General features: G+C 36.6%; 1 protein-coding gene across 2 annotated transcripts in view; it reads right to left on the bottom strand.

The window, feature by feature from the left end:
• Positions 1-8,002: 8,002 nt before the first annotated feature.
• Positions 8,003-12,020, bottom strand: part of LOC110446410 — a 54,375-nt gene continuing 50,357 nt past the window's right edge. For both annotated transcript variants that reach the window (XM_021491546.1, XM_021491548.1), the window contains exons 22-23: positions 9,992-10,288; positions 8,003-8,606 (exon numbers count right to left, since the gene is read on the bottom strand). In XM_021491546.1, coding sequence (XP_021347221.1) covers positions 8,567-8,606; positions 9,992-10,288 — 337 coding nt within the window. In that variant the 3' untranslated portion in view covers positions 8,003-8,566. The remainder of the gene's footprint in view (positions 8,607-9,991; positions 10,289-12,020) is intronic.

The raw sequence follows: 12,020 nt of genomic DNA, 5'->3' as shown, positions 1-12,020 counted from the left end.
AGCGTGAAACCGAAAAGAAGGGCTTCACGAACTTCCACAAAAATGGAAAGTAAGTTGGGCAACAACGATCAAATTCAGTGTAAGCAATACTTTAACCATATAGCGAACACTGAAATATCAGTGTAGAATTAAGCTTCTCAAGTAGAAACGACCTGGCTTATTTAGTTGTTTATTGGTGTATTTCATCAAACGAATCTTTCAGTTCCGTTTTTTTATATGCAAAATCATTCCTGAAATATATAGGATTGCAATATATAACCGCAAAACGTATGGTTGCTTGCTTCTTATGTCACGTATTCGTTTTATTATATGATAAAATTTAGATCTACATGTATTTTCAAACCGCATGATGTCACTTATGACGGTATATTCTTTGAATTGTTGCAAAAGTATGATATTTCGTCTGTGATTTCTTCTTATTTATAGACCATTACAGAAACCAAAATTAGTCTTCTGTCCATAATTCAACACTTATGTCCTCAATTTTTTCGGCATTCGCCCTTACCGCCTCTAGTAAAAGCCCGTGGTCAAAATAATGTGACGGTGATTTCAGTTAAATAGCAATTTGAAATTGTCCCTTAGTAGTCGCATCAACTGTAGATGACATCTTAATATAACTTCATATCTTTGCTCTAGTGAGTCGACAATGTGATTTTTCTCTATTATACATTTCCACTCTTCAGTCTATCGAAGTAAACAACATTTTCCAGTTCTTTTCAATACTGCTATACCGCGGCTCATAATCATGAACGCGTTTTCATGCTCAAACTGTTCTTCATCCCAGTTTCTTGTTTCCGTGATAAATTAATAAAAAAAATCAGGTTTGTCAATGATATGGAAGAAATTTGAAGACATTGTTTAAACTTGACTTTATGACCGTTTGCCTTGATTTTAGCGATTTACAAGAAAGTTGGCCTGAGCACAAAATCCATGTTTCAGCATGAAAACGGTTTCAGGAATATGTGGGTCCGTCGAGTATTTGCAACATAGGAATGACGGTACTAAACAGTAGTTTTGAGAGGACATACTTCGCAAGCAAAACCCATCTGTTTTTGTTGTCATTTATTCTATAGAAGATGCTAGATCGGAATAAAGAGCAAATAATGAATTACGAACACAATATCATGAAACATGATACCTTTATTAAAAGCATTTGAATCAGCAGATATCAAAATGGTAAGTTCACTCTAAATTAAAGAAAACGCTAAAATAACAACATATGATCTGACAACGAACACATTTAAAGCAGTAATCAAATTTAAAAACAACATATTGATGTACAGTGATCAAGGTATTCTTTTTTCTTGGGAAAAATTAACATGTTTTAATTCATATAAATGGCCCCCGTCAGCATATAGTTTCAAATAAATGTAGAAAGATATGAGATGGAACGTACTTGGTGGTCAATGGGTTTTCCGGTTAATGTAGGTTTCATAGGTATGGTTTTTCATTGTATTAATACATGTATATCCATGCGTCAATAACTACTTTCACGTGACATAATGAACTTGAAATTTGAACAATTTCAACATATTGTGGTGAATTTTTGGGAGAGTTACCTCTCCTAGACCAAGCGCCGACAACATTGATGTGACATCTCGGCGCGGTCCCTTATAAATTAACATCCTGATCTTCAACCCAGGGATGTGTAGTGGACCACTACAAATTCCTGTTCAACCTTAACACACGTGAGTGACTTTCTTCCGCATATTCTAATGTATTTTGTGACCTGAGAACAGTTCTCAACTACATGTTGTGACGGTGTGTAATAACACACATCAAATTCACGACAATATTGCCTTTTTTCACACTTATTTATTGTATAAGCCACATCACCATTGCGGGATGGGGACTGGTACCTACTTGGTTTAGTGGGAGGCAACTTGTGTGGGAACCCTCTGCAGAATTGGAGATTTGCTTTTGTGTCATCTAATTTGGTCGCAAGAGGCGACGAATGTGGAAAACTCCTGAATAATTTTGGATTTGATTGTATGCCCTCTCCTTGGGGACACAAACGAATCAAGTTAACCTATTGCACCCATTCCAACGTTTGGGAGTTTTTGATTTTCTCTTTACTTCCTAACAAAGGTTTTTATTTTCTAGTAACCTTCCTTGGCAATATACATCACTTTTTGCTTTTGTGTTGAGAGTTCGTTCAAGTGGGCTATCAGGCAATTTGTTCCGTCCTTAGACCAGGACATACCAAAGTCCTTTAAAATTGTTGTTATTCCATACTAAGCGTTCAGCAAAAAGTGGTTAATTTACTCATTGTCAGTATAATGTGACCCGGTGGAAAAATGTGCTGGCTGTCTTTGGCATGGTTTTCAGTGCGGAACCACTCTAAAAGACAGCAACAGATCCATGCTAACGGAAGGAGGCAAATACCCCAATATACTGCCTCAAACACACATCCACTACCGGACGGTTAACCCTATACAACCAAAATCAAATATCTGGCAATAATCTTTCAGTGACATTTTAATGTTATAAAGGGATGAGTGATGATTTGAAGAAAATTTATAAAGAATTAGTGCAAAATTGAAAAAGTGACCTATAAATAATTGAACGGTTATAATTAGTGAGGTGGTATGCGTCAATAAAGCTAGGTATTTTGTCGAGGTTTTTGCTGTATAATATAACGACTAGAGAAATGAGGTATGCGAATGCAAATAAAAACTCAGTAATCTGACGAAGAAAGCAGAACAAAGACAATGATAAACTCTATACTGAACAGAGTATAAACATCATTAAAATATCTTTTACATATTTTATAATTTAAGTGCATTTCACGTTTTAAACTTTGCGCTAATTTATGATTGCACTTACTAATGTTTAAGTATATTGACGCATATATTGTGAGTGCGTCAATTCATCAATGCGCTAATCTGTCAAAGTGTGATACATGTAATACGCTTTAATTACCCGACCGTTTGAAACTAATATTTCTTATTAAGTACATATATATACATATACCTTTCCATGATGTATGAAGAATTTCTTGTGATTAAAGTTTGTCTGGATTATATGATAATGATGATAATTCAATTCTCAAAATTTCCAGTTATAATAATAATTTGAGGTTCTTATATACCACTTTATCACAACATAGTTCGTAGGTCGTCTCATAGCTGCGATAACGTAGCTTTTTGACGACGAGAGTTTTTTTTTTATATATTGCGCCGTCAGAATACCCGGCCGGGTATTAATATTAGTACTAGTCATCTCAAAGCGGTCCACAAATTATAATCCGTGGTTATAGGGCCTTTGCAACTAGCCAATACCTTTCTCAACTCTCTTAGGAGCATACAGCTGGTGCTGCCATTTCGGCCCTCACAGCAAGCATTCAACAATTCCAGCCCTGCCCAACACGTACTCATTTACAGTTGAGTAGACTGGAACAAGCGGAGTAAAGTATCTTGCTCAAAGATGCAACACAGTGCCGTGCCGTGCCGTGCCGTGACTTGAACACTCAACCCTTTGGTCACGAGCCGGTGTCCTACCACCAGACTACCGTGCCTCCTCAATATTGCATATGAGTTTCATATAACGAAAAAACCCGTTTATCATACAGTAATGATAGATACACTCTTTGGAATACAGACAGAATTCATTTTTAGATTCATCAGTTTGATATGAATAATAAAGGCTAAGTTTGTTTTGTTCAAACAAACAGGAGTTCAACAATTATTTTGCGAGCTTTCGAAAACGTCTGTTTCCTTTGTCAAACAAAGAATTAAATGACCGTAGTCTCCACTCTAAACGGCCGAAATTAATTCGCTAAGCAACAGTGTGCCGAATCAGTTAACACTTTCAACCCTAGGAAACTTTAGTAGACTCTATATACATTTATCTATATACATTTATCTGGAAGAGTCCAATTTTGGTGTAAGGGTGAAAGGGATAGGTCAGCTGTCAAAATTCATAGAGACAATCAATCCACCCAACCGACTCTAAATATAATACTGCAGGCACTCAGGGGGACGGGTTTACCCATGTTTACCCATTCCGTCCCTTACTGGAGGATAAATTCGATGATAATGTATCTCAACTTTGTGAAATTCATCGAGGTATATTTCATATATTCACAGTTATTGTTCATATATATATATACATGTAGGTATATACCAAGCAGGCTAAGAAATCATCAACAAGGCTAATATAACTGATTTTCGCTACTAACGTTTTCAAGCATTGCCAACATCTTCAGGCGATTAATTCTTATGACTATATTTGCCTTCTTGGTGATTTTTTAGTCAGCATTTCTTTAAACGATACACAAAGTCTTCATAAAATTGCATTGAAATGTATCTATATAAATATAGTCTATCATATATATATATGTTTGTGTATCTTAAGGCAGGGACGTATTATGGAGTATGTACTGTCCCTGCTTAAGGTGAAACAATAGAGGGAGTTGAGACTGGAACGGATGTTAATCCCAATTTAGCATAAAAACAAGGGAAACAACAATATTTCTTTTTAAAAAAGAATAAAAAAAGGAAAAGGTCACTGTTCGGTCAGGCCCCGCCCACGACGTCACTCAATTTCCCCCATTTCCCGAGGGATATAGTTTCAAAACTATTGCACCCCTCCAGACGAGCTATTTCCCTGGCATGCAGTTAGAGGGGAAATAGCTTGTTTATATGGTTACTTTTGTATAGTTTAAATAAAGTAGAGGTATAATTATCCATCATATATATACGCTTCTGTATCTTAAGGTGAAACAATACCAATTTAGCATAAAATCAAGGGAAACATAAAAATATTTCTGTTTTTCAAAAAAAAAAAAAAAAAAAAAAAATCAAAATAAGGTTATTGCATTGTTTCATGTTACATAACTGTTTGTGACAATACATATAACTGTTTATTACACCTCTACTTTATTTACTCTATATAAAAGTAATTGGTTAAATCGAATATATCCCCACTTTTGCCTGAGTGTGTTTTAGTCCTGTGTGTTAGTCTGTGAACTAAAACACACCTACACTCGGGTGTTTCCGCCGAGCCAATCAGGCGAGAGGTGGGCGGAGCTTGTTACCGAACTCGGCAGTGACGCGCGAGGTGGGCGGAGCTTGCTGCCGAACTCCGAAGCATTTGGCTCCATTGCCATCAAAGGGGTAGCTGGGACGTGAGGCTATACAGCTTATGGTTTACAAATATTTTCAAGTTAAAACTATCTCTGCAGTGTGTATCGGTATAATAAAATTAACGTATGGGGTTGCTGCCCAACTCGTAAGCATTTGGCTCCATTGCCATCAAAAGAGTATTTGGGACGTGAAGCTATACAGCTTATGGTTTACAAATATTATCTAGTTAAAACTATCTCTCCAGTGTGTATCGGTATAAGAAAACGGTTAAAGTATGGGGTTGAGGCATATATAGCAAGTTTCTGGTGTCCCTTGACCATGCCTATTTCCCGAGGCTTCGCCTCGGGAAATAGACCTGGTCTTGGGACACCAGAAACTTGCTATATCCCTCAACCCCATACTCTAACTGTATAATAACATTATGTCAGCAAATTGATGATTCCATATATATATATATATATATATAAATATGGGGCAAGGAAGTCAATCTTACAGTGTTGGCAATATGATGATGTCAAATTTTCGGAGCAGTCCCTACCTTTATTGAGACACAGAAACCCCCCCCACAAAATATATATACATCAATGTAAAAGATTTTTTTTTGTCATTAATTTTATATTCAAACATCACAAAGACTTTGGATGATTTTTTGTATTACATCAATGTATACATGTATCTACAGATTTTTTTCATGTGATCAGTATGAAATATACATAAAAAAAAAAAAAATCCAATCTGTTTGTTACAAGTGAACTTTCACCTATCACATGACTATTCTGCATTCGTAAACTTACAACAGACTTCAGTACTGTATACTGGAAAAATTTCACTGCAGTTTTATTTTCACCTTTTTTTGCTCTGCGTAATGAAGAAGAATTTGTCATTACAGCAAATATACATGTACGTAATTATATAACCGGCATAAGATACCTAGTAATTAAATGTGAAGGTCGAAATTAACTCGGGGTAGAAATCTATATCATGGGGGAAGTGCGAAAGTTTGATCCCTGGGCAAAAATTTCCTGGTATACTGTATTCCCATTTGATTTTTTTAATAGTTTTTGTTAAATTTATAAAAAAAACTTGACTAGGTACATTGTATTAACACACTGTCAGACCACCAGTGTAAACTGATGATACATCAAACTATTGTAAACGCCAACTGACCTTCGGCCAAAGTCGTTATCAACGACCAAGTTTGCTACACATACCCTAGAAGACCTAGAATATTTCAAAACATGCATTATACAGAGATAGTTCAAAAAAATCGCATCATTTTTACAAATGGTTCCTTAACTATAAAGACAGTTAAAAAAAGCTAGAAACAAAAACAATGATTTCGTTAGTATATATATATTACATGTTTACATTGTGGTTGCTCGCTGTATAGATTTGATGATTCTGAATATTATGTAATAAAGCAGCATGCATACATGACGTTTACCCTTGTTGCTATGAAACTAAACAATACCAGGTGTAATGTATTGTCAACTTGATTGGAACTCTCCTATCTTGAAGTTAATAAATGACTAGTCCTTGACCTATCATGGTGTCATGTCATCTGCACTCCATACCTGCTATGACTTCTTGTTACACACTTTGACTTAGATGTGCCAAACTCTAAGAGAAATAAATCTCAACAGTTTTAAACATAAAAAAAATGATTTAGTCAGTGTCTTGACCACTACAAAAATGTAAACTATAGTTGTAGCTACAAAAATTAGCTCGCATGGTAAGGACCCTTCCAATGAAGTTTGAAGTTAATCCTTTGAAAGTTAGTTGATATATTGAGCCAACAATGTGCCACAAACCCGCTCACGTAATAGCATCATACGTTCCATCTTTCGATGGACGAATAAGAATCATAGCTTTGATACACTGACCCCCAAGTTAATATTAAAAGTATAGCTTTGATACACTGACCCCCAAGTTAATATTATAAGTATAGCTTTGATACACTGACCCCAAAGTTAATATTAAAAGTATAGCTTTGATACACTGACCCCCAAGTTAATATTAACCCTTTCAACACTGTAGACCATAATGGACTCATCCAGATCAATGCATGGTAGAGTCTACTAAAGTTACATAGGGGTGAAAGGGTTATAAGTATGATATAAGAAGGTAACCAAGTTCAAAACTGTTCACAACGACGGCATCCATAGAGTGGACTCAGTATTACCATAATGCAAACTTAACACACTCAGTTAATAAAACAAATTTAAATATAAATATTTATGAATTCAAATACTGTATGGCACACAAGAGGCCCAAGGAGCCTGCATCACTCACATGTTACTCAATGATGCTGAAAAACATATTTTAATGCTTTCAGGCTCGAAAAAAATACTTGAAGTAATTCACCATTTGCAATCTGTGACCTTGAATATCAGTCCATGCCATTTATTTGAACAAACATACGATCCCTTCATCCCAGGAAGCTACAGGATGACAGTTTTAGTGGCTTGTGGTTCTTAAAAAAAGGATTAATTCAAACATTTGATTATATTGACCCCTAGGACTTGACTGAAGATCAAGGTCACTTACTTGAACAAATTTGATAATACATATACTCCTAGTAAGCCACTGGCCAAATATCATTACTCTTTGCCCTTTGGTTCTTTAGAAAATAGTGGCTTGAAGATTTTATCACATCTGACCTCAGAACTTGAGTACAGATTGAGGTAGCTTATCTGATGAATATCATAACCCTAGGTCGTATGGTTCTAATCATCCATGAACACCTCCAAATTGTACATTGTAACAGGAGAATGCGAAATGCAACAGCCAGATCTGGGTTCCAACCCGGGACCCTCTGACGGACGCTCTAATCAATTGAGCTACCTGGTCGCCCGCGATCGACCCAGTCCAGTTTCGCTACATTCCTCTCTCCTTTCTCCAAAATCTTCGCCCCCGATGACATTACACTGTTTACAACCCAAGTTCGGGTATCCCCTTGCTTAGCGTTTACCCATTGCTTGAAACAAAGGTTGGCCAGCTCGCCAATTTAGTAACAGGAGGAAGAGAAACGCAACAGCTAGACCGGGGTTCGAACCAGGAACCCTCTAAACTCTAGACAGTTTAGCTACCTGGACGCCGGTGATCGACCCAGTCCAGTTCCGCTACAACATATTTTATGACATCAAAAAGTAATATTACCGAATTGTTAAAGAATATCTAATTGCATTCATGATTATATGACAATGATATTTTGATTTTGTCACCTTCTATTAGGCAAGAATTATAGCAAAGTAAATTATACACCATACTGAAGACCTCTGATTGACATATCACGTAGCGGTAAAATGGAATATGAAATATCTTACAACCACTGAAACAGTTCAAATTGTATTTCCTGTTTATATGCCAAGCGCTGCAGAGATAATGTTTTCCCCAGAAGATATCATCTTCCTATGTTAAGTCATTGTTGTTGGAATTGATATAATTTCCCACAAGAAATCATCTTTATACTGCTTTCACTACTGTTGAATGGTTTCTCCGTACTTGCTCAGAAAATTTCTACAAGAAAAATTTAATCATATTAAAACAACATTATTTTATATATAAATTCTCATTTAAGTTAACAACAAGGTGGTATATCTGTTTTCCAAAAATCTTAATGATTAAGGAAACTGTTTTTGTAATTTTGCATAAAAAAATTCAGTGAAGTTATTTCGAACATATTAGAAATAAATCATTTACATGTCCAAGGTTAACAGACATAAATCTGCCTGTATAGAGGTCAAGGTCACATGTGAACTAGAGGTCATAGGTCGCCAGCAAACCATGCATGTATTAAACGTGTCACAATCTTTCAGTCATAGCCGGACAAAGGGACCAGTCAGACTTGAAACTTAGGTTGCATTCGTGTATGGTATCCCAGTTGAAATGGTTCAAGTGGCACAGAAGTATTCCACACAATAAACGAACGCACTTGGACCGAACTGTAGGCAGAGCTTAAAAAATGCACAGTTTCGCGGAGAATAAATAACAATAAATCAATAATAACGTGTCCTTCTGTCAAGCGTCCACTAAATTATATAACGTATATAAAAATCTACACATTGATTGACCTTGTTTTATAAAGAAATAACATAAACTATCAATAGCTTTGGTCAGGCACGTCAGGACCCCTCAATCTACACATGCCGAATATTTCTGAGGTCAGTCTCGGTTCAGATCTGCGCCTGTCGTTTTTCTCTCAGGTTCAAAGGTTTCAACTGGTCAAACTGGATAAGGGGCCATTGACCTCATAGCTTGACAAATGGACCGGTCGCGGTCTCGAAACATTGCGACATGTTTAATATGTACATGGTTAGTGTAAAAATTTAATCTTTGATACTACATATTTCCAAACAGACGAATCTTATTGACGATGTGGTTGTTTAAGATTTAAAAGGACCAGGCAGATGTACTGATAAATGTTTAAAAGTGAAATTATATATACATGTTTGTAGTACTGACTTTTAATGTCACTAATTAAAGATAAATATACCATCACTGACTTTTAATGTCACTAATTAAAGATAGATATACCGTCACTGACTTTTAATGTCACTAATTAAAGATAGATATACCGTCACTGACTTTTAATGTCACTAATTAAAGATAAATTTGCCGTCACTGGCGTTAACATGGACACGTTACTTATCATACATATACATGTACCAAAACTGACATTAACTCATTCACCCCTGAAATTTCGTAATGAACTATTCCAACCTTTGAATTGGAAGAGTTCAAACGTGTCTTCAGGGGTGAATGCGTTAAATGTCAATAGAGGTAGCTATCACTGATTTTACTGATATCATCAATGGGAAATTTTAAGTGATGCGTGGACTCAACTGAAATAAAACACTTCTATGCACAAATAAGGCAATGAGTGCTGCATTTATAACACTTACAAACACTGCTCATGAATGAAGGAGAATTGTGGGCGATCTTTACCCTCCCAAGCCCAACATTTCAACATCAGCTCAAAAACATCATCAGGACAATTTTTCGTTTTCTCTTTCTTCAGACGGAAACCTTTCCTCATGTGTTCTAGTCCAATGTGAATCAAGTCCTTGATTTCCTTGCCTCCAACCTCACATATGTTCGGGGTCTCTCCTTGTGTAAAGATTTCCCATGCGACAATGCCGTAGCTCCAAACGTCACTCTCGTGTGTGAGCCTCAGATAGAGGAGTACTTCTGGAGCACTCCTGTGCCAACACAAATCACATCACAATTAACTTTACTACTTAAAAACAAGAGGCCCAGAGGGCCTGTAACGCTCACCTGGATAATAAAGTAACCATGGGAAATTATTCCTATTACATAAAATACCTTCAATGATACAGAAGAAAAAGGAATTTAAAGATTTAAACCTTGAATTCCCCTATTTGGCCCCGCAACTCTGCAGCACTCAAAGGGGTCTCAACCTTCATTTATATAAAATTTAGTCCACTAATTGCCCAAGGATGATCCCGGCTAAATTGGGACAAAACCCCTTAATCCCTATGATGGAAGAAGGATTTCAAAGTGTTTTACCTCTATTTCCCCTATTCAATCCTACCCCTCTGCCCCAAGAAGGGCCACACCCACCGTTTAAACAATATTTAGTCCAAACTTGGCCAAAGGATGCTCCAGACCAAACTGGGATAAAATTCCCTTATCCCTACGGTAGAAGAAGGATTTCAAAAGTTTACCTCTATTTTCCTATTCTGTCCTACCTCTCACACTCACTCCGACTTACTAACTTCAACTTCACAGCCCTTAGGGGGGCAACATCCACCGTTTACACAAAATTAAGTCCCCTTGGACCAAGAATGCTCCAGACTAAATAAGGATGAAATTTCTTTATCCATATGGTAGAAGAAGGATTTTAAAGGTTTTACCTTCATTTCCCCTATTGGGCCCTGCCCCTCTGCCCCAATTGGAGACTCACCCACCATTTATACAAAATTGAGTCCCCTTGGCCTAAGGATGCTCCAGACCAAAAGTCAAAATCTACTTGGCCGTTCAGGACTAGTAGTTTTTTTAAAAGACAAGAGGCCCATGGGCCTTAACGGTCACCTGATATATTTATACAGAGAGTTGATTTTGTTTTTAACATGAACAGAAATATTATTCAAAGTGTCAAAAAACAATAAAACCACCTTATTCAATATCTAGCATACAGATTTCAGACTAAAAAGGATTTGAAACTAGCACCTCTGATTCTAAACAAGGAAAATGAAGAAATTTTAGCACACCAACTCCTTTGAGCCCAACCCTACAGCCCTTGGGGGTAGGGCTGGCTCAAAATTTTCGAAGTATCAAACTGTCAACTCAAGGTTATAAATCCAATCAAGTTATTAACTCATTGACCCCTGAAGACACATTTGAACCCTTCCAATGCAAAGGTTGGAATAGTTCATTGTGAAATTTCAGGGGTCAATGAGTTAACATGTAATATTCAAAGTATCATTTGCCATTATAAACCATAATAATTTTTGCCCCCCCCCCCTCCTTCCCCAGGGGGTAAACGTGAGACCCTAGGGTCATAAACCTTAAGACCCTTCCATCTATGAAGAGTATTTGAATCTACCATATCTGGGTCTTGAGAAGAAGATTTTTGAAATTTCAGTAAATTCGACCCTTTTTGGCCCTAACCATCAGCCCCTGGGGTCAGTCAGGGCTCATATATGTGCTTATTATCAAACTGCTACCTAATACTGATAATTCTAACCCAAATTGAATTACTCCCAATGGAAATTAAACAAATGTTGGTCCAAAATGTGATTTCCCTATATAAACTATAGTAAAGTTTACCCCCTCCCCAGGGGTAATAGCGAGACCCCAGGGTCAAGAAATTCACAATTTTGGTAAAGCACCTTAAGACCCGTCCATATATGAAGAGTATTTGATTCTACCATATCTGGGTCTTGAGAAGAAGATTTTTGAAATTTTAGT

The sequence above is a fragment of the Mizuhopecten yessoensis genome, unplaced genomic scaffold, assembly GCF_002113885.1.
Source record: "Mizuhopecten yessoensis strain PY_sf001 unplaced genomic scaffold, ASM211388v2 scaffold2691, whole genome shotgun sequence".
NCBI lineage: Eukaryota > Metazoa > Mollusca > Bivalvia > Pectinida > Pectinidae > Mizuhopecten > Mizuhopecten yessoensis.
The sequence above is the reverse complement of the archived record's forward strand: the minus strand, read 5'-3'. Positions and strand labels throughout refer to the sequence as shown.